Source organism: Lutjanus erythropterus, chromosome 2 (genome assembly GCF_056507025.1).
Source record: "Lutjanus erythropterus isolate fLutEry1 chromosome 2, fLutEry1.hap2, whole genome shotgun sequence".
Lineage (NCBI taxonomy): Eukaryota > Metazoa > Chordata > Actinopteri > Lutjaniformes > Lutjanidae > Lutjanus > Lutjanus erythropterus.
Genome location: NC_139318.1, coordinates 23,812,265 through 23,835,635, shown reverse-complemented (window position 1 = coordinate 23,835,635; position 23,371 = coordinate 23,812,265). Strand labels below are relative to the sequence as shown.

At 39.3% G+C, this 23,371-nt stretch overlaps 1 protein-coding gene across 2 annotated transcripts in view; it reads left to right on the top strand.

Moving 5' to 3' along the window:
* LOC146331618 (sodium-coupled neutral amino acid transporter 3-like) overlaps positions 1-23,371 on the top strand; it is a 53,672-nt gene that overhangs the window by 5,152 nt on the left and 25,149 nt on the right. For both annotated transcript variants that reach the window (XM_084733595.1, XM_084733585.1), the window contains exon 2: positions 22,348-22,605. In XM_084733595.1, coding sequence (XP_084589721.1) covers positions 22,469-22,605 — 137 coding nt within the window. In that variant the 5' untranslated portion in view covers positions 22,348-22,468. The remainder of the gene's footprint in view (positions 1-22,347; positions 22,606-23,371) is intronic.

Sequence of the window (23,371 nt, the reverse complement as noted above, 5' to 3'; positions counted from 1 at the left end):
TAGAGACTCAAATCCACGTCTCGTGGGAACAGCTGCCCAACGTAATTGAAACTTCATATTGGCTGAAAAACGTACATGCAGTGTTTCATCAAAGTGTGACAATGTCCATGAGACCATACTGATCCTAATATTGTAGTGGTACCTCAAAGAGTCCGTGTCTATGAGCTATGAGCCGTCCAATAAAGGACCAGTTGGCACAAGTCTGTGTTGGTTAATGTAGATCTTGGCTGAAAGACACAAACCCAGCAACTATTAAAACACTGAATTACTTTTGTTTGAAAGTCCAATCAAGATGTCCTGTTGTGGTAGTTCCAAAATTAAAGTTGTCCTGACATCCAGGACATTACCGGTCCATCAGCTGGATGTCCTTCCTGGGTGTTTTAGCAATGTTGAAATATGTTGTCACCATAAATGGGCCTATTCAGCTATTCTGTTTTCTATTTTATTCATATGGTACTTTTATGGCACAAAGTGCTTTCCAGATCAATTAAATCAGGAACATTAAAGCACATATATTCAAGCAGCCCTGGGCCTGTATATAGCCCAAGTTCAAAACTAAAGAAATAAGTTCATATATCAACAAGTAAAATTGGATTTAAAAAAGTAAGCTCATAAAAAGCATGTAAAATTTATGTAAAGGAGGGAACCACATACACTGTAAAAACTGTTGCTTAGATGTAACTCCAAAAAAAATTGAGGCAACATTTTCCTTTTTGTAAGTTTAGTGAACTTCTTGGTAATTTGAATTTAGTAAACTCAGTAAAATGTATTTGACTGTATACTAAAAAATTAAGTACAATCAACAGGAAACAGGAAAGAAATTGAGTTTAACCATTGCAAAAAACATTCGCATTTGACTAAACGACACTTGATTAAATTAAGTCACAAATACCCATAATTTATATTCACTGAATTAATATACTAAATATGATTAAGTCTGACCAACTCTTATCTTTTAAATGTTTAAAGTCTAATACACTTAATAATAAGCAATTAGTTAGCAGTCATAAATTTAAAGAAAGCATAAACATACACATTTAAACTTAAAGAAAAGAGACGTAACTGTCTCCTAAATTTATTGAACAGCACTAAAAAAAATACTGCCTTGCACTGTCAGTTACGATGAGTTGACATTTGAGTACATCTGTATTCAGAACCTCTAAACTCATCTTATAAATGCAGCTTTGAACACATTCACAGTAGTGCATATATATAAATCCTTAAAACATTTTAACATTAAACAGTTTACATATCAGAAATGCTGAAATCGGCATAAATATGCAGCTCACTGTAACACCTTCACAGCAGTATCTTTTTCTGTGCATGTTCTTCTCTTGTGAGGAAAGGGTTACATGCACTGGCTGAGGACAGTCACTTCTGTCATTTCATATGCAGGTGAGCTGAGTGATGGCACTGTTAAGTTCACTAAAAGTGAAATATTTCTTTGAGATAAAAGCACATCTGGTTCACAAGCATAGATCCTCATGCTGTGTGCTTTCAGGTCGTCATGCGGTGTTCTCTGCTGTTCCCTGTATGACAAAAAGAACACAATAATTAAGACAAACAGTTTTATTTGTTGATAAAGATCAACATAAATAGAAGTTACATCATCCAATTCAGATACAGACTAAACATGACATCTGTATCTTCTGTCCGCGTACTGTCAGTTAGTTTAACAGCTAGCGAGGCTAGTTCTGAAACAGGCTATTTACTGAAACTAGTCTGAGCTTACATCGTCAAGAGAGGATGTGCACACTTACGATAACATCGTGAGTCGTCATCCATCACTTCACCTGTCCATCTTTCCCTCTGCTCCTCCGTGTGTGTGTGTGTGTGTGTACAGACAGGGTAGTAAGAAAACTTGCATGACCTGTCTGTGCCGCGCCTCAAGGCAATGCTAGAATTAACGTCTTTTTCGGCTTGGTGGGGGTGCCTGTTGGCCTGGTGGCCCACCAGCCCGCACTGATGTAGGGGAAACATTCTGCCACTGAAAGTCTAGGCGTTACAGCCACATAAAGCATAGCCAAAAATAAACTTGTAACATTAGTTAGTTGAGACTAGAGCACGTTAGGCTTCCTGGTGCACAACGAACCTAGCAAAAGTAGCAAACATGCAAATGAAGGAAACTGAGTGACGCCTTTGCCTTAGAAAGCTGGTGTAAAACAGTCCTGCTTATTTGGGTAAAATCTAAAATGAAACAATGCAAATTGTTACTTACCTGTATTTCGTTAAGTATTATCCCTCCTGGAGTCCGTGAACAAATGTATTTGTGTCGGTTTGACACTTACTTACAATACCACTGAAATACTATTTACAGTGTACAGTATACAAACAAAAAAGATTAAAATATGAAATTTGATTAGATTGATTTCATATAAGGCAGATGTATTGTGTGATGATCTCATTTAAATGAGATACAGTGTCAGTAAAGGAACATTTAAATTAGCATTTAAAGCAGTAAACAGTGCTGGAAGTGTTTATAAAAATACTAAAATAATGATACTACAACAAGCACAGATCTGTAAACAAAGTTGAAATAAAACTCTAAAAAATAGTCATACATGACAAAGGAAAGTAAAACATTTTTAAGTGTAGGCGTCTTATAAAAGTGATGTGTTGAAAAAAATACACGTCAATCAAATGCATTTATTTATCAAACTCAAAAATGTGTCAAACATTGTTTGAAATTAACTTCATGAAGAAATTCAAAGAAAAAAAAACCATGAAAAGTGCTCAAATAGTGGTGTACAGACTATATAGAAGGCAAGTCTCTCTTTTAAATTTGATTTGAATATCAAAAATACATGCTACAATATATAACATAAAAAGCTAAATGAACCATATCTTTTAACAGCAGCAACAGTTGATAAGGAATTATACCTTTTTAAATTCTTTATTTATTTATTCTTTATTTTTCTTATTTATTTGTTATTCTTTATTTTAATTGTAAAAAAAAAAAAACGGTTCAGGCGGGCGAAGGTTTCCTCTTTTCTACGTGTTGTATGATGGTTGGTGGGCACATGAATGAAGTCGGTTCTGTAGGTTCTGAACAGAGTCGATGTAAAATGACATGCAGCGTAACGTGCTGCAGACATGTCACTGGCATGCTGCATACAGTGGAAAATAGACTTTACAGTCACCCTTGCTTTTCAGTCTGGTCTGTGGAACAGCTAAAATGTTTTGAACAGCTGGTCTTAGGGGTCTGGCTTGGGGGGGCACAGAGTTAAAAACTCTTGAATATAGTCTGTAACCAGACCATGGATGGTCTTGTAAGTAATTCATAAAACTTTTAAATGTATTCTAAAATAATGGGCAACCAGTGCAGAAATGCTAAAATTAGAGTGATATGACAGGACTTCTGAAATTTAATTAGTATCCTGTCTGCTGAATTCTGGATGAGCTGCAACTGTGAGACTGAGTGGGAGTTTAAGCAGACAATAAGTAGTCCAGGCGTCATGATACAAAAGCATGTATGACTTTTTCTGTGCCATTGAAATGAGCATGTGTCTAATTTTGGAGATGTTTCTTAATTGATAAAAACAAGTTTATGCAATCTTTCTGATATGCTTCTTAAAGTATAAGTTGCTATCAAAAGTTACTCTGAGGTTCTTTGCCATGAATTTAACATTGTCAGTAAGTGAACCAGGGGAGCACTCTAGTTGTAGTTTGTAATGTTCTGGCCCAAATATCAAAACCTGTTGTTTTATTTCTGTCCTTGATGGAGGATAAACAGGAATGCAATATGGTGAGCTTGTTCAGTTCATGTGGTTTAAATGAAGGGTATAATCAAATGATATGTCCAAGGGGTAACATGTAGGAGAGAATAAAAGAGGTCCCAGAATAGATCCTTGGGTAACTCCACAGGTGATGTTAACTGTGGTTGATATAAAATCATGTGCATCTGTTTTATAGGAAAAAGAGATGAAGGAGGTTGGGTCAAGATAAACTATACTTCAACATATAACATTCCCACTACAAGACACAAAATTTCCTGTTTTCCAGGTAAGAGGAAAACCACTTCAGTGAAACACCAGTGATTCCTGCCTACATCTTCAATCTCTAAATGAGAATTGTGACCACCATTGTGCTTTTGGTGCCTCATGGGACACAAATCTGTCTGGGTGAAAATCCTGTGTTTGGGCCATTAATTTACCAAAGCATCCTTCCTGTGTGGATGTTGTGACTGTTATGACTATGTCACAGCAGTTGAGTGATACTTGTCTTTGTATGTGGAGTGGACATCACAGTGTCGGATCACAGCCATCAGTCAGTTGTCAGTCAAATGTTGTATTAAAAAACAACTTTTTTCTCAGCAATAATTTCAGTCAGTATTTCCTGTTTTGTAAGAGTGTCGTTGTAGTTGTGGCCGTCCGACTGGGACCATTTTTGGCCAGGGACACAATGGCACCACCCAACCAGTGTTTTCTGGGAAAGGACAGATAAAGGGAAGTCTTACCATTGAGCCACCATACACACCCCAAAGCTTCTGAGCCTCAGCTATAGAGCTGTTTTTTCGCTCATTATCCATCACTGGCCTATTGTACGATTCTTATTTCTATAAGGGATTTGATACTTAAGCCTTACATTGATCTGCTTACAGTGGCTGCCCGCTGTGCTCAGGAGTTTTCTGTCAGTGGGTGGGGATTTGGACTTCCGCGGCGCTGTGGCATGTGACAGAGTCAGCAGTGCAGCATCCACCATGGTGGTCACACGCATTGTGTGAGTCGTACTTCCAGCTCTTTTTCGTTTGCTCTCCTCCCATGTGATGAGGAGGAAGCAGGAGGGTGATGGCTGGCAGATGCCAGGACAGAGCAGGACAGGATGGTACTTTGTTTGAGGGCACATGATTGAGAGAAGACAGAGCTGTCATTGAACAGTGTGGTGTGGAGGGACGTCTGGATGGTTGGCTGATTGCCTTCTGTCCAGTTGTTCTAACTAATATTCAGTGGGCATAAGGCTTCCTTATAGATGTTGTGTCCTTCACTGTGTCACTGCTGTCCTTTATGTTCAGCCTCTAGATGATCTGGAACCACAGTGTGGAGGAGACAAAAAGTCAAATGCTGTGTCTTTTATATCATCTAAAACAGGTGCATTGATTAATCCACCCAAAAATCCTTTAAGTCATATTTTACTCAAACATTTTATGATTCAAGGTACTCAAATGTGAAAACTTACTGCTTGCCTTACTCTTGTTCTTACTTTACAATAAATTTAATATTTTTAACCATTAGTTGGAGAAAAGACATTTGATGACATCACTTTCTGCCCTAGTATAACATGATGGGCATTTTTTGCAGTTGCAGCCCTACACTTCTTAAAGCTATATCTTACATGTCAACCCAAAGTTTGATGTTAATGGATTTTATTAGATGGCCTGAAACAGGGATGGGGAAGTTTTGCTTCACTGTGTCCCCTGACTAGGTAAAAAACAGGTTTCTTGTTTTTATTGTTTATTTTAGTTTTTTTTCCATAGTTTTTTATATTCACCATGTTCCAAACACACTAAATAGCAAACTACACAATAAATACAACTAAATACAAAAGTACTGTATTTAATGATGATGAAGCGATAGATAAATGGCAGAGAAGTGGATCATCCAGGCTAATATGTTTCAGTTAATATTGGCTGATCATAACTCATTACAGTTATATTGATATTAGCATATGTGTCAGATGATAAAAGACAAGAAATTGAAGTACAGCAATGCCAAAGATATGTTCTGAACAGAGTCACCGTCTATAGTTTGTCCACCATACAGTGACTAAATTTATTTTTCAACAGTAAAATGTCCTGCCCGGTAGGGATGAAACAATATGTTTTTATCAAAGATTGTGATAATAAACACTTTTCATAAGTTGATTGTGGTGAATTTCCATGATCAGAGTCATCAGAAATCAGGATAGTCATAAATATCCTTACGAGTGACTTGAAAAAGCAGTTTACAACTTAGAGCCTGATTTGCATGCATAAAAACGTGTGCTAACTTGATATCACCTGCAAACAAATGTGCAAGCCGATCTACTAACGGTGCACACTGAGGATTTCGTCTTTCTAATGTGCAGGACAGCACAAGCTGTCCATTTAGGATGTTTGTCTTAGTGAATATGCAATATGCAGTATTTCAACCCTAGCATGCAAAAACACTGGGACAAGAAAATGCAAATAAATTAGGTTAGCATGCACACATGTGATTTTCAATTTGCAGTGACTGTGACTGTGTCTGTATTTAATATGTTTGTAAGGAAGGTGTTAATCGGCCCAGCAGTGCACACAGGTGGCTGCTATCACCGTGGCAAGGAGGAAATTTAAAGTCATTTTTCCAGAGCTGTATGTTGGATGCATTTCTTTTTATTTTCATTCAGTAATCTTTAACTCAGAAACTGAACACTGACAGGCACTGTAGCCTTAAGAAAATTAACACTGTCCTTTATCATGCCCTAATATTTCCTTCTTTTCGCCAACATTACATTATGAACTGGGGGTTTTTGGCAGGTTATGTGTCTCTGCCCCCAGCATCCTCCTCTCCTCCCTTTCGCAAGTCTGTTTCATCCTCAGTCCCAGGCCGCTTCACTGTGGGACCACTTAGATTGAGAGACCTCATCACTGCCTGTACCCCGTCTTTGGTCCATCTTACCACGCCATTTATGGCTATTTTCAGACCAGATACAGAACTGACCAGCTGCCTGGTGTGTGTGACAATGGCCCAAGTGTCCCACCTGAGCATTTGGGCCACAGAGGACACAGCTCGCATCTCTTGCGCAATGGATTTATTATTTAGTTTTATTTTAAACCAATTTTTTCTTTTGTTCTTTGCCTTATATCTTGCCATCTTCTCTTAATTTCATCTGTTGTTCTTGACTTTTTTTGCTGTAGCTCAACAATATGTTTATTTGCCTCCTCCACTAAAATCTCTAACTCCATGGGATCAAATTTCATTTTGGGGTAGCCCGCATCTTTCCAGATGAATTGCAGTTATTTTGGCTTTAAATTTTCATGTTGTCCCATGCCTACTGTCCAGTACATGTCTTGATAGACAAATTCAAGGGAAGCTTTGTAAGAAAAAAAAAAAAGTGTATTTATGTTATGTGTGTGTGTTTCAGTTCCTTCCATGATACTTAACCAGTGGCCATCTCGTTCGGGTCTACATTAGAATCACTGTACGGCTGGCAAGATAGTCCAAATTAAACTGAGTTTAGTCTGTTGATCCACAATAAAGGACTGGTCTGCAAAACAAAGTGTTATGTGACCTTGATTCCCTCAGTGACATACTGATCAGACAAATTTGTTGACATCATTCACCATCAATACATCATCACCTGCTGTGTCTCAGCAGTATTGTGTGATTTACATCCACATAGCTGTACTCACATCATCTTGCACAAATCACATTTGTGCTCAACATGACTTGCAAGCTTCTTCATCTGGCAGTGAGTCTACTGGCATTTGCTTCCACTGCTGTATTTGACAGCAGTCTGAGAGGAGACCAGATTTGATTTCGAATCACCATCCCATCATTGTGTTACTGTCCAGGCCAGTACTTATCGCCTGTACTTTATTAGTTCAGATAGAATGAATGGAACTCATGTGGCATGTTCACCATCAAAGTTCCAAGGAAACAATAAACAGAGTTTGATCCATCCCAGTAACTCGCTGCTTTGATCAGATCTGACCATGCAGTTCATCTCTATCTCACCACGTCTCCATACATTCATCCTAAAAAAAAAATCAGTCTGTTAATCTCATTTCAGTGATGGTTATTGCAGCCAAATGGGATTGTCAAGCAGACCAACACTGTCATAAAAACCCACCAATCTGCTGACCATGACCTCTGTGACCTCACCAGAAAAAAACTTTGCAGTGGACTGAAAAAGCGAGTGATTTCATTATTCTAGTACCAAAAAGGTGAATGCAAACTTGCAATATCAATAATTTGATAATACAATAAATGATCTATATGTGGCCTTTATGTTATCAATACAATATTGGCACACAAAATATCAGAATACTAATCTGTATTATTTTTTCCCCCCATCCCTATAATATATGTTAGAAACTGTGCTTGCTGACAGTTCATTTGGAGATTTGCATATTAAGCAGCAGATCACAGTGTTGGTGTGTCCTGCACAGAGGTGTTGATGGCAGCTCATGAACCAGGCAGCCGCGGGGCTGAGATCACATCAGATCAAGTGAAAAATTTGTTCCACATACACACTGTGTTGTTGAAGCAGATGTGAGGCTGCACGGAATCTCAAGAACCTGTCAAATATTTAAAGCAGCTCATCACCTCAGAGGCAACGTGGCATTCAGCATCCATGCTGTAAACAGTATTTATATCCACACTGTGCTACTTGAACTTCTCACTTTTGATTGGTTGTTTCTGTCTCTGTTTGGACACACTTTCTTGCTTTTAGGTTTTCACTGAAATACCAAAACAACATGTGAGTCAAGCCAACAAGTGGCTTAAATTCACTAATCTTTTAGTGCCTAGTTATAGGTGCATTCTGCACCTGGGGTAGTGTTTGTGTTGCACTACAGATCTAACATGCACAGCAGCCTGGCACCAGTTTGACTATCATCCATGCCAAATGCAGGTGTGTTTAATGGAGGATTGTGCAAACAACAGGAAGAAGTCTGCTTGATTACTGATTTCACTGTATTTAATAATCTTCACACAATTTTTCAAGGACCAGTTTTAAATTGAAATATCTCCAAAATATGTGCCAGGAACTGAATAAGATACTACAAAACCACATGAATTATAAATACATACATATGTAGAAAATAAAAAAATCAGTTTGAATTAATTAACAGAATATTTCACTCTTTCATAGCACCAAACAGAATGGGAAGTTTGGTTTCATAGGACTTGAACGTGACTAATACACTATAACGTGTGGGATTTTAAACGTATTACTCCAGTGGTTCCCAGACTGGAGCACGGCCCCGCATGGGGAGGTGTAGAGCCCTTGCAGGGGGTATGTGGATGACCAGTGGAGAAATATGAGTGAAACAAAGCTGAATAAACTTGAATTATAAAGGAAAATATACAAAGAAGAGTTTGCTGATGCTATCATGTTGACTCTTATTTCAATAAAATTCAGCTTCAGTTCTTTTTTATCAGTTGCCTCCCCAGTTATTGTTAGAAAATTGTTATAATTATGGGGAATAAACTTTTTCAGCTTGTGAAGGGATCATGTCAGAAAAGGTTTGGGAACCACTGTATTACTCAAAGGTCCACATCTGACTTTTATTCAGCATCAGAGGTTGAGAACAAACACGGGTGGGGTTTGTCTGTCTGTTTGTGTGTTTGTGTGGCACTCGTAGCACGCTTCATTATCAAGGGATATGACAGGCTCTTAATGGGTGGGGGTGTATTTATTGGATGAACTTCTAAGCCTCATATTTCAAGTTCAGTCAGACAGTTAAAATTACTCAGAGCCTAAAGAGAAAAAAGATGCTTTAGGAGCTGACTTTGTTGTAAAGTTAATGCGTGAACTCAGCAGCAACAAGACACAACAGTTCGGTCCAGCACTTAACGCTGCCATGACAATGATGTCAATGATAGGGTCATAAGCCACGTTGATTCCACATTAATCTGGGGAGAGAATCGCTGTGAATGATCTCCAGCTACACTGTATATTCAACATCAGTCAACTTATTGATCAATAGAAATTTTTTTTAAAAAGACAAAATGCTGCACTTCATAAAGTATTGTATTCCTAACAGGAGGTATGGGCTTGACTTGTCATTTGGTCTGCATCTGGGCTTTGAGAAGCCCTGCACTATAGCGATTTAACTCTTTTAAAAACATTTGTAGTGTGCAATTAGTGTGTTTTATGTAATCCCATCACTTTTTCATTTCCTTTAAACAGCGCCACTCTCTTACTGTGTAATTATCTACTAACTTGGTCTCAGTGAATCAGATGGTAATTACTTTCCAAGCGTAAATTTAAGCAAGGCTCAGCATCCTGCACTTTAATGTATGTAAATCTGACCCTTAATATCCTATTGATTACTTTACTCCTACATCTCACCACTCCCTTCTTGTTTTGTCTCATTGGACTATACCTCCATCCCCAAGCACATCCTCATAGCTCTTTGTGTCCAGCCTGCCTTGTTTTAAAGCCAGAGTCTCTGGACTTGGTGGTGACGTTGCTGCTCTGCTGTCCCTTTCTGTCTGTGGGGTGTCCTGTGTGAGAGTTGAGCCAGAGTGACAGAAAATGTTGTGTGATTCTATAAATAAATCCCATTTTCAGTGAGTCACCAGGCTACTGCTCCAACTCAGGCGTGTCGAGACGAGATGCTAAAGACAATCCACACGTTGCCTCATGCCTCACTCTTTCCATCCCCACGTTACAGTGTAGACAGCCGTCATCCTCCAGCTACAACGCACCAGTCAGGCCGGGAGACAGTGGACTCTTTGGCTTCTTTTAGTTTCACAGAGACACGAGACATAAATTTCAGCCACCAAACAAATGATCACTTAAAATCAACAACTGTATTTAAGAGGAGGTTAAGGAAAACTAAAATGGTTTTGGGGTAGATTTTGATATTGGACTGGAGTTCTGCTACCTGCCCCAAACCCTAGAGGTCATAACAAAGTATGAGATTTGGGTCAGGTTTTCTTTGTCAAACTATGTTTGCTAATTATTTTTGTCAGGCACAAGCCTGAGAGGGACCAACAGACCTGGAGCTCATCCAAAGCTAATCTTGCTTATTACTGAACCGATCAGCCAAATTGTTTTTGTTCACAGTCCTGACTGTATGCTGAGGGACTCTGTGATTCACAGTTCTTGAAAAACCTTTTTTATGTGTCCATGGTGGTGGCAGCAGTGACCAGAGGTGTTGTATTTTCAGGCCGCCACATTCTTGTGAACATGATATCTCAGGCGCAATGTTTTCTTGGACTCAGGGATGAACTGGTTTGATTTTGTGGTCAAAGGTCAAAGGTTTCACACAAATATCTAATAGAATAATTGCAGTGCTGGAGAGCAACAGTTTTCATGTAACCAGCTACAAGTAATTAAATTACTGAATAAATAAATTGTAATATTTTACAGTTACTGAGAAAAAATATGTAATTATATTTCAGTTACTAATCAAAATGTTTGTGATTGCAAAAAGGTTACATCAGATTATTCTTTTAAGGTTGCCTGACGTAGATCTGCATGCTAGTTAGTGCACTCTTCCAGTTCCCAAATGTAATTTATAAAGAAATTACTCTTTTTTTTCTCTGACTATGCAATTCGTCGGTGTCCTTGTGTGTTGCACGTAGATATGCAGTGCCCTGCGGGAAGAGGGGAAGACTGGCAAGGGGATAAAACAGAGTAAAAATAGCTTTGGGTACTGGGTCAGGCTCTGTTCCCTGTTTCACTAAGTTTTTTAAAGATGACGTTTTTGGCATTTCTGCCCTATCGGAGAGTTGGTAGTATAGGGACAGACGGCAAATAGAGGAAGAAACAGAGGGAGAGAGAAAGAGAGAGATGACACACTAATGGCAGCAGCTAAAATCGCACCAGGGACATTATAAGATTATAAGATATGGGGAGTGTCTGTTGTTTTACCAGTTTTTTGATGTGAAAAAATTGCACCATCTGAGTAAGTCATTCTAACCCGACTGCCAGTTTGATGTCACAGCTAGAAAAATAAAGTGCAGGTGGAGCAACACTGTCACCTATCATTAGGATGCTAATGTTAATTGCAAATGTAATTGCTATAGAATAATGACAACATCCACATGGTTCCTATAAGCCTTGGTTTCACAATTTTTCTCTGAAAATTTATATCCCCCTATTAGACTAAATTAATGAACAAACTCATGGCTTTTCTCCTAATATTTTCTTCTAATGTCACTTCTCCTGCCAACCCCTGCTGCGTTTGTGCCAAGCAATAACATTATTTAAACTCTTATTACCATGTAATGCACATCATTATACCTGCTTCTTTCTTGTCTCTTATTTCCAAAGCAACAAAGAAAATGGAACGCAATCTAATAGTCTTTGTGACAGTGGCACAAACAGTAATAACCCTCCATATTTATATGGACCTATGTGTCTGAAATTACATTAAATTGAACCACTTGGGAACATGAAGGCTAGAGGGGACTGGAAAAGTTGTCTATTTCCACTTTAACATGAATGCAGACACTATATTTCATAAAGGCTAAGACTGACCTAGTCTATTGTACAGATATATAGGGTTAGAGCTCTATAAATAGCGTCCAATTTGAGGTCCCCTGAGGGCAACTTGGCACTGGTGGTGGTGCGCTGAAATGACAGCAGAGAGAAAAAAAGAAAAAAAGGTGGTTTAAATATTCTTCGGCTAAGATGATCATTAGATGACAGGATAGACTGGGCACAGAGCTCGGTGAAATAACTGAATAATGGGGAGCCTCAGTGTGATGCTGAAATAGGCAGACAGTTGCTTGAATTTGTGCTAAAAGCTTCATTAGGTTTGCAAATAACAAATAACAAGCCTGTTTCATTAGAGCAGAGTGTGGAGCAGGAAACAAAATAAACTTTGGTAAGTGGGTGCAACCTTTGGTTGAACAACTGTCACCAATGTGATATAAGGACATGGGCTTGTCATACCAATTTCACAACAAAACAACATTCTGTAAGGGTCTCAGATAGTTTAGAATAAGTAAATAATCCAGCCTGTGCATCAGAGATCTTGTCTACAATTTAGCAAACTTTGGATTTGCAGGATTTGTTATTATGATTGACTATAGACTAACATAAGATATGTGTGGTGATGTGTGTGTATGTGTGTTAGATGTCAGTTCCATTGACAGTGTGCCATGCAATTCATTATTCCGTACAGTACTTGCAGATGTCAGTAGTCATCCGTTTGTAAAGGAATGTAGGTTACCGAATCATCAAAGGAGATTGGCGGGCAAAGTATTGCAATCTTTTTTCCCTGCTTTGAACATACAGAATAATCCTGATTAGCGACTCTGTCTGAAACACTTGACTTGCGGTGAGATAATGCTGTGAGGGTATTTAAATGCACTGCCAAGCAGAGTCCACATCATTCTATAGCCTGTGACGTGGGTGTCTCTCAGCAGCTTATAGGAAACCTGGAGATGAGGAGCATCTCAGAAGCTGACACACAAATCTCTTAGTCAGAAGTTAATCTCTTATTCTCCCTGCTGGCTAATCAAAGTGGTGCTCAGGGCCTGCAGCAGAGAGGAAGAGAGAAATGGCAGGAAAACACTGTAAGGAAAGGGAAATGGAGGATGCACAGGCCCAGAAGGCAAGCAGTGTCTAATGAGAGACAAAAAAAATCACAGTTTTATTGGACTCAGTCCCAGCATGTATATATACGTGTGTGTGTGTGTGTGTGTGTGTGTGTGTGTGTGTGTGTGTGTGTGTGTGTGTGTGTGTGTGTGTGCGCACAGTATATTTTTAATGCTTTATTTAGAAAGTCAACAGTAGAGGAATGATGAGAATTAATGGGAGAGAACTCACCTCTGTCATTCTTATTAACACATGGAATCCCGTAACCTCCCCTGCCTCCCAGCACAGCTCTGCCCACCTGAGCAGAGGTCTAATTAGCGAGACTGATTGAAATCACCTGTGTGGCTCTGCAGAGCCGTAAATGATAGCTTCAGTGTTCCTCAACATAAAATACCTACTGGATAATTTAGCCATAAAGGTTTACGTTATCCATCAGTTTGAATTATGTAAACTTTCAATCAAATAGACCTTTTTCACTGCAGCCAATTTGACATGAAATAGTGTGGCTAATTTAACACGTTTAGTTTAGTTTATTACTTTATTATACAGAGAAAGTAATGGAGAGGCTCTGCTGCACAAAATGGAATGGGAACTTAAATGATATCACCTGTGTTTACCCTACCTTTTCATGTCAACATGGTTGTTGTCTTTAAATACTACACTACCCATGATCCTAAGGCCACTGTTGCTGTGGAGAAGAAGCTAGTAAGACGTGCAAACCAGAACTGTCGGAACACTTTTGCACTAATTAATCATCATGTCCCTGCTGACATCATCTACCCAGAAATGAACTTTTACTTCAGTAACCCTGAATATTCGAAATAATTCCTCCCACTATGAAACTTGAAATAATTGAAGGACTGACTCCGTGTGCTTAAAAACAGTTGTTGTTAGCAAGATAGCCACCAATCAAGATGGTGGCATGAGCTGATACAGCGGCTCATGGCTCTCCTCGTTGTATTGTGTACAATAACAAAAAAAGATTCTCTATTCTATTCTAGGTCACTTGTAACACTGTTGTGTATGGTGAAAGAAACTGAATTTGTTGTGCTTGCACAAACTTGTCATGATTAAAGTGAATGTTGTGCTGCGACTGAACATGCAAAAAACAGCTTTTTAAACCATAACTGTAGAAACAAATGCAGCAGCAGGTAAGAATTAAGCAATATCTAAAAAAAATATCATCCTTCTTAACTTTGGGTACCACACCTGCTCCTTAAATGTCACTTAATTACTTTGGCACACAAACTTTCAAACTAACACACACTGTGTGACTAGGTAAGCCCACCTCCTAACCTGACAGCCACGCAGGACAGCCAATCGGGACAGAGTGTGTTGCAACGCTGGACTATTGCTCTTGGCGGAGGTCTGCATTCTAGTTTCCTAAAGCATTATCTGTTCAGTTGCATGTTGCGTACGTACGGTCATTAAATGCATTATTACAATGTTGTGGAAGAAGTTAAGAAACTTTACTAACTCAAACTCTTCACTGACGGTCAAAAACTGATGACTTGAAACTCTGTTGCCGAAATGCATAGAATGCATAGAAACACAGGAGATCTCAAATATTGCAAAATATTGCATATAATGTGTAAAATGTAAATCTACACCAGTCTCAGTTACTCATTTTGTTAATAATAATGAGCTTTATATCCTGCCTGTAGCTGTTTGGGATGTTTCATTCATTTAACAACAGCCTGACAGTTTTCCCTTAATTACACTGCATATGTCTTTGTGTGTGTCATCATGTGTGTTTATGTGCATGTTCACCCTTGTGTGAAGAACCAGAATACAGACAGATGGTAGCTGGACGTGCTCACTGAGTGTTTACTGCTTATTCCAGGCAGCTGCTGTGTTCAGTGGCACATGCAGCAGCACTTAAACACAGCCTTGTGTGTGACACGACGTGAGGTTACGACGAGGCTATTCACTCCTCTGGCGCTATTTTTATCCAGGAGCAAGAGTGTATGGTTGGACTGACCTGAGCGGTTTGATCCTGATTTCCTGTTCAAGCAGGATGGACCCTAATCTGATCTCCTCTATCATCCTGACTGTCAGAGGTCCCAAGTCTCAGCTCACTGTGTTACAATAAAATGATCCCTGATAGATCTATTAGCTGCTCATCAGTGAAATTGTGGCCATGTGTAATCTCTTAATCTGCAGGAAATCTCTTCCTGTTCACAGACATGAAGGGAGGATGAGGAATTTGCTTTAGATGTTATGTCATTTTTCCATTGACTTTAAAAAATCAGGAAAGGCAAATATAGTACCATAAAAATCCTTTGGGAAATTTATTTTTCAGAATTGCTGTGGCGAGGAAGGTTTGCTGTCTTTCAAATGACCTGCACAGACGTGATGATGCTGCAGAGGAAGGTTATTCAGGCTTAAATGGCATTTAAAACAGGGATGTGTGTGATTAGTTAAGTAAATGTTGCTAGTCAGCACCAGAAATACTAGTCGGTTAATCTAATTATTAATATTTTATTAATGTGCAAAGTTAACTGTTACCTCTAAGATTTTATTCAGCCAGGACGTTGCAGCTCTTGCAGATGGCCACCTCTGTCTCCCCACACTAATGCCCTGATAGCCCGGATGTTGTTGTAATTTTCAAAGTGGGACGGATGACAGCTCGTAAAACCAGTGTAGTTTGTCAATATTTTGATCTAGAAAATTGCAATAAGGTCATGTGTTGTCTCTACCAGAATAAACTACCATATAACCACTGAAGCAATGCAGGTCCACATTCAGCACAGACATGTGGACGTTAACCTACAGGGAGAGCAGGCTGCTGGAGCTAGCACTGCTAACGTTAGCCACACTGTGTGGCAGCTAACATTAGCTGTGGATAAAGTATGTCATACATGACACTGTGTTCCTGCTGAAAAGATAAAGCATTTAGTGAGTTATCAAATTCAAATACCTCTTGATACACACAATATTTTTTAACAATGTTTAACCTGATAGATTAATAAATTCTTCTTAATTTTGACTATTTTCTGAGTGTCTTCTCATTTTCATTCGAGATTTGTAGCCTAAATTGAAATTTCTGTTAAACTGGAAAATTAGTTGCTGGGAACATCTCTATTGTACAACTCCAATTCTAATTTTCACCTTGTAATCAGTTGAATACAGCATAAAAACAAGCTTTTTAATGTTCAAAGTGATAAACTTTATGTAGCATGCCTGCCTGCAGTCCAGACCTGTCACCCATTGAAAATGTGTAGTGCATTATGAAGCACAAAATACGATATCAGACACTCTGGACTGCTGAGCACTAGAAGTTGCATATCAAGCAAGAATGGGAAAAAAATCACTTTCAAAACTAACAAAAGAAAAAGAAAAGGTGATATTTCACAGTGGTAAATATGTTCCTGACCAAACTGTTTTGGAACATGTTGCAAAATCCAGAATCAGTGTATATTTACAAAAAAAAACATGAATAAAGTTAACCAGTCTGAATACTAAATATCTTGTCCGACTGTCTTGTCTAATGAATGTAGTTCACAAAGTTTTTGCAAATCCTTGCATTCTGTTTTTATGTGTCCCAGTGTCCCAAATCTTTTGGACTTGAGGTTGTAATTTAAAACATACTAACACTTTCCTGCATCCAGAGATTTTGGGGTGAGAATAAAAGAGTGAAAACAGTTAAGGATTGTCCACATGGGCTCCAGCAGATTAAGAGAATTTACAGTGGAGACTCAATTAAGAAAGCTTATAGGGCCTGAGGGCTATGAGAATGTTATCAAGTAGGCAGTATTACACTAAGATTACTCACTGCATAAACTGCACACACACACACACACACACAAACACACACACAGTCACACATTTGATTATTCACCAAATGAACTACAAACACAAATGCACACATGCATAGCAATACGTGAGGATGAGTGAACATGGACGGTGCTGTTTGGTTCAGGTATCAGTTGGGGAATAACAATCCGTGGAACGGGCCGGCTGAATTTGCCTCCTTGTGGGATGACGTCTCTCAGCAGAGCTGCTCACGTCAGAGCCGGCAAACCGAGGCGCATTGCACTCGCTGTGTGTTGGCAAACTGAGGTGATGTTTTGGACGAGGGCTTGAATAAACATAGCCTCTGCTGTTGCTGTGAAAAGACTCATTTACTCCCACCAAGAGCATCACAATGTAGCATTAACTCTTGCATAGGGTTTTAGGAAGTTTGAATATCAATGAGGAGACACTGAATTTCTAATGATGATCTTTTCCATCTAGTCCTGCTGTTGTTTATCCTTATTTTCTTTTCTCCTGTGCAGCCTTTACAGAAGCAACAAAATAATAATAAACATTAGCTGTATTATACATAATACTGTTTCACTTTTTATTATAATTCTTTGTAAACGTGAGTTTCTGATAAATGTAGTTTATTTTATATATAACAGATGGCACTACTGAGATAATCAGACTGTATAGGAAGGAAGACTGATTATCACCCTGTCAGCCTGGTTATGTGTTACAAATGTAAACATCATATCCTGGTTCATCATGGTTCTTAGAAACCTGGATATGCTACCTGGTGTACTGATAGAGACCAGGATACTGTGGCATGTAAACAACTCAACTTTCTTTGTTGGTACAGAACAGAGTGACTGAGATGGTGAGAAATCAACACAGGTGCAGACGGATAATCAGAAACGTGGATACTAAGGTTGCAAAAGTATCAATACTTAAATACTTTTCCAATACCATGTGTTTAAAATGATACAATGTACATTATAGTATTGAAAGTGCTGAGAAAGTATATTTATTAGACATGTACACAATCTGGATGAGAAATATGGAAAGTCTTTGGTGACTAGTCCCCATTGTGATGTTACCATGTGTAAGGGGGTAGTGAAGCTATGATTAAAGTAGGAATACCCCCCAATGGAGTCTAGACACTGGTGGTGGTGAAGGGATGCTGAAGATCAGGATGTGATGAGGACTGGACCTCTGATGAGCTCAGCCCGGGCTCTGGACATGAAGAACTGGAGGTGGAAAAGGTTTGCAGCAATTCTACGCTGAACTGACAGCTGACGACAACAGAGAGGAGAACAGATTTTAAAGTTTGCCAGTGACAACATGACTGGCTGATGGAGACAGTGGTTACATCTGATTTGGTAACTGACAAGTGAACACCCACTAACACTGAGCTTCATTTCAGGCTTTATTATCCTGCCTAATATTTCAACATGTAAATGCACTCTGCTCTTATAATAATGTTTTCATTTGGGATATAGAACTTTTTGAAATGTAAACTTTAAACTGTAATGGTTCATGCAAATGGTTGCACATGTGCTTTTGGATGACATAGTGTCTACAGACTACAGAGCATTTCAGTTTTGCAGAGCATTTCCTCACGGACACACAACTCTTCCTCTGTTTCATACCACAATGGTGCTATGGTAACCGGTGTTCAAGCCTGCAGGGCTGAACTCAATTGTTTCTGTGCTTGTTCTCATTTTCCTTCATTTTCTTAGTTATAATTACTGGTGGAAACTTGTCACTTAACAAAATTGATCCTTATACACCGGATAGTGGAGTTAAGATCTTTTAATTATATAGTAGGACGTTATACAAGTGCATTTCATGAAAGTAGATTCATTACATAAATAAAAATGTCAGTGAAAGTCGTGAGCACCACAAGGTCTTCGTTAAATATTTCCAAACAGGATTTGTTTCATAAGACACTTATCCTGATCCTTGTTCAGAGCATTTATGTCTTCAAATGAATCGGTATTCAGTACAAATATCTTGAATTGGCAAATAATATCTGATATGAGACTCAATATTTTTGCTGTGAAAACCTTGTCCTACTTTTAAAGGAACATTTCTCCCAGAGCACTTCAGCTACCTCCGTTTCACCTTCATTTGCTTCAAACTTGGAGGACCGCAGAACAAGCTTTCCAAAAATAAGAGTCTCTGACTGAATGAGTGTGCTTTCAGTCAACTATGTCCAAGGATGTTTTTTATTGCCTTTCTTACTGAACATAATGATTGTAAGAGCCACAACTCTGTCCAATCAGGTCTGCTGTTTCAAGCTCCGCTGCTTGAGGCCATTGAGGAGGCGCCCTTGTAGCCGGACAGCCCATCGTGTATTGTCTTTGAATGGCTTCCTCCAACCTCCTCGTGATTTGTAGACTATCTGAGTGGCAGCGTGGTTCTGTGCAGTGATTTGTCCCACGAGAAGAGCCCTGCCTCTGCCATTGCTACCGTCAGCAACTCTGCTACAACTGTGCATGAATACAGGATACTGGCATTTGCTGAATTCAAGGTGGCGTCTTTTCAATTAGAGCCCAGTGAAATACCTTTTCAGCCCCTCGAGTGGCCTGGCGAACTACAGCCAAGGGGGCCCCGGCAGTATAATGATGCCTGGCACAATAGTACCACTGTTCTCCAACCCGTTCCCAGGAAACCGCACAACATGCGCCATTGTGCGCTGTGCTTTGCTGCCCAACCACGTTGCCTGGCTTTAGCCAGAGACACCGAGAGGCCTGGCTGTGCAGTGAAGCTCACAGCAGCGTGGTGAGGAAGACAGGTTCAGAGGACTGCTAGATGAAGACCAGGGGTTTATTCACCTCACCCTGCGTTTGATGTGTTAAAATAATATTACAAAAAGCTACAGTTTAAAAGGGCGGGCTGTGAAGCGGAAGGAGCCTGAGGGAAAAGGACAGCTGAGTGGTTGCCAGGAATGGTAGTACAGAAAACCCTGAGCATTGTTGCTGAGCTGAACCCTCCTCAATAAAAGAGGAAACCAAGAGAAAAGTGACAAGCAGAAAAATGGGGGCACAAAGATGGCCAGAACTGGTTCGTAGCTGGTCCTAGCTGGTTCTTCTCTATTTATCTCAATGCTGGGGGTTTCAACCGTTTGTGTGTTCCTCCTCTATGGCCCCCAACGTGCTCTCCATTATAGCCTCCAGTGCTGTTTATGCACCAGAGCAAAGGAGATCATTCAGGGCGAGCCAGATAGGGGGCTTTGGTCAACAGCATACAGGAGATACATGTCACAGGGGCCTTTCTGGGCCCCACAAGCCAGCTGGTCACCAAAGACGCCACAACAGGATACCCAGGAAACAGGCCTGACGCAAAGCCCAGTGTGTCACAGTTAACTAAAAGCTCTGTTTCTCTGAGCGTAAACCTGTCAGCTGACGTCTCAATTATTCATGGGGTTTGCCAAACACATCAATTTTTTTGTCAGCTCTATATTTTGGCTTCACCACAGTAGGAGTTTGCATTTTTTTGTCTTAGGTTACAAGTGAAAATGTTTGTTGGTCTTACAGTTACTCTGAGTCTGTTGTTTAGATCCATCCAAACAGTACAGTATCTGGTTTCACACAAAAATAACAGATTTTTATCTAAATCCCCAAAGTTCTCAGCCTGGCATCAACCTCTCACTTCATTTTCCATTTCCAAGGGGTGTCATCAATGGTTGTGGGCCAAAATTCCTCTGGACACAATAAGACAGACCCATTACCAGTGACAGAGACAAAACATGCACCGTTGCATAGGGCGTCACATGATTTTGAAAAAAGATTGTAACTGATAATGCAATCGCAATATAATTTGTAGTCGTAGGAGGGATGCTAATTTTTACATCATCATTCTCGTTTTCACTGAACAATTAAAATAACTTTCTGATTTTTACGGAGATCTGTACCAAACAAAAATGTTTTCTTAAGACTGATGAACAATGATACTCAACTTGTGGCCCGTGGGCCAAATCTGGCCCCTGAAAGGGTGCTTGGTGGCCCTGCAAACATTTACTAATTCACAATGAAATTAAATTGATTCACAGTGTCGTTTTTTTTTTTTTGTTTCTTTACACATTTATAAATGTTCGTTAAGTCCCTTGGCTGTTACTTGGAAATTTGCATATTAGCCTACACACACTGAAAGAGCTTAAATATGTTATTTATCCTGTCCCTGTTGGGAGGTTTATGTTTATAAATTTAACATTTAAATAACTGCATGATGGAACAGGGTTCCAGCCAGCTGTGTTTAACGTTGTATAAACTCTTTCAAATGTAACCTAAGCATTTACAACTAAAATGTAGATGCAGCTATTAAATCCATAAAAATATGTGATTTATCTGTCGTTTAGGCCTAGTGTCAATCCTCACACCAGGTCGGTTTAGTGAGTAAATAAAATTACTGAGTCAGTTGATTTGAAAACCAAGAATTTCAACAAAGTCTTCAAAATTGAGGCAGTTTTGAATTTGCAATAGTTCCAATTAAGACACAACCATGTAGTAATTTAGTCACTTCATTACTTTAATAGGTGCGCAAGGAATTTTGTGTTGTCACTCCACATTGACATCTCTGTTGTCTTCCTCTCTGTCTGCATTCATGAAGTGATTTGGAGTTCAGTCACATCCCTGTTGGGCCTCAAGGAAGATACAGACTCAGTTGACTGCCCTCAGGGTGGCCTCCTTTACCGTCCCACGTGCCTCTTGTTGGTGGAAAGTAGGAAATAAAGCCCGCCAAATGCCACTGCATTTATGTGTCCATTTCTGGTTGAATTAGACTTCCTTCAGTAACATCAAATGTTTGCTACATTCTAAAATGCATAAATACTTTTAGTACAAACTGCCCTTACAACGTATGTACTGATGGAGTGCGTGCTGTATGCACACAGGCTCAGTAGATATGACATATCTTCTGCTGCACAGAGGATTGTGGGTCAGAATAACCAGAAAAGCATGATGGCGTACAATAATCTTTTTTTTTGGCAATGGGTATTGGAATGCAACCATTATCTCCAGTCTCAAGCAACAGTTATGTATTGATGCTGTTCTGTAAAAATCATGTGTCTCCAGAATGTCAATTATTTTACAAGGTAATGATGATTTGAAAAATGATGACATGAATCGCTTAAAATTTGCATCCATCAATGAATTTCACAGTACTGCTTTTATAAAATACAGTCATCAATACATGAGTCATGAAAGGCAGGTGTGATTGTTCTTACACATTCCTATCTTTTACCTGTGCTGTCAGAGAAATGCATTAAAAAAGGAAAATGGGCCTCCCAGACAGTTGATAAACAAAGAAAATGCCAGTGTCATGGCAAAATATTATGCTAATTTGCTCGTATCTTTTCTTCCGCAGATCCCAGGAGGAAAATAAAAACTCCGCTCTCAGAGCAGAGAACAAACACTGACCCAGCCTCAAACATTTACACATCTCAACAGACTGATTATTACTGACACACCAAGGCACCATAGCAAATATGAGTGAGGATAAACCGGCTGACGCTGTGGAAACTGCCCCCGCTGAGGTGAACGCTATTCCTAATGGAAAAGGCCATGAGCCTGGGGAGGAGATCACAGCATCGGCCAAAACACCTCCTGCAGGGGACGCTGAAAAGTGAGTATAATCCTACTTAACACGGTCACTGTTGATCTGTCAGGAACACCTTTTTGATTCATTACGGCTCACAGATGTTGTCAGTCTTACAGGAAATAAATAATTACTGTACAGTTTGAGAATCTCTTTCATTTCAACATCCTGTCTTCTATAATAGGCCTGTTGACAATATTCAAGCAGGGTGATTTGACTCACTGGGTTCTTTTCCTTGTCATCTTAACATACCACTCACTGAAGATCTTACATGTTTTCTGTCATGCATCACATCAACAGGACATGACATTCAGTTTGGTAACACAACATCAAGTGAAACAGGTGTTATGTGTACTTCTTTCTTTACCGATCACTGCACATGATTGTTGATTGACATCTGGTTTTGCTATTTGCAGCATTCTCAGTATCATTGACCTGCAGAGCACAACAGTTTCAGACCTACTATTAGTGTTGTGCAGATTAGTGTTGTCAACTTTACAACTCAGTTCACAGAGACTAAAATTTACTAGGTCACAGTGCACAATTTGAAATTTTGAACTAAGTTCACAGTCCCACAAAATGATGTTTTTAATTTGAACGGCCGGGATAACTGACACCTAATAGTTAACAACAGTATACAGCAATTTGAGAATGTTTTACACTGCAGCAGACTGCAAACTTTAACCCCAACATGCTCTTGAAATTTTCAACTGGGAACTCAGAAATTTCCGATTTCCCAGTTCAAATTGAATGCACCTAATTGCATAAGAACTGCACGGAGATGAAGAGGGAG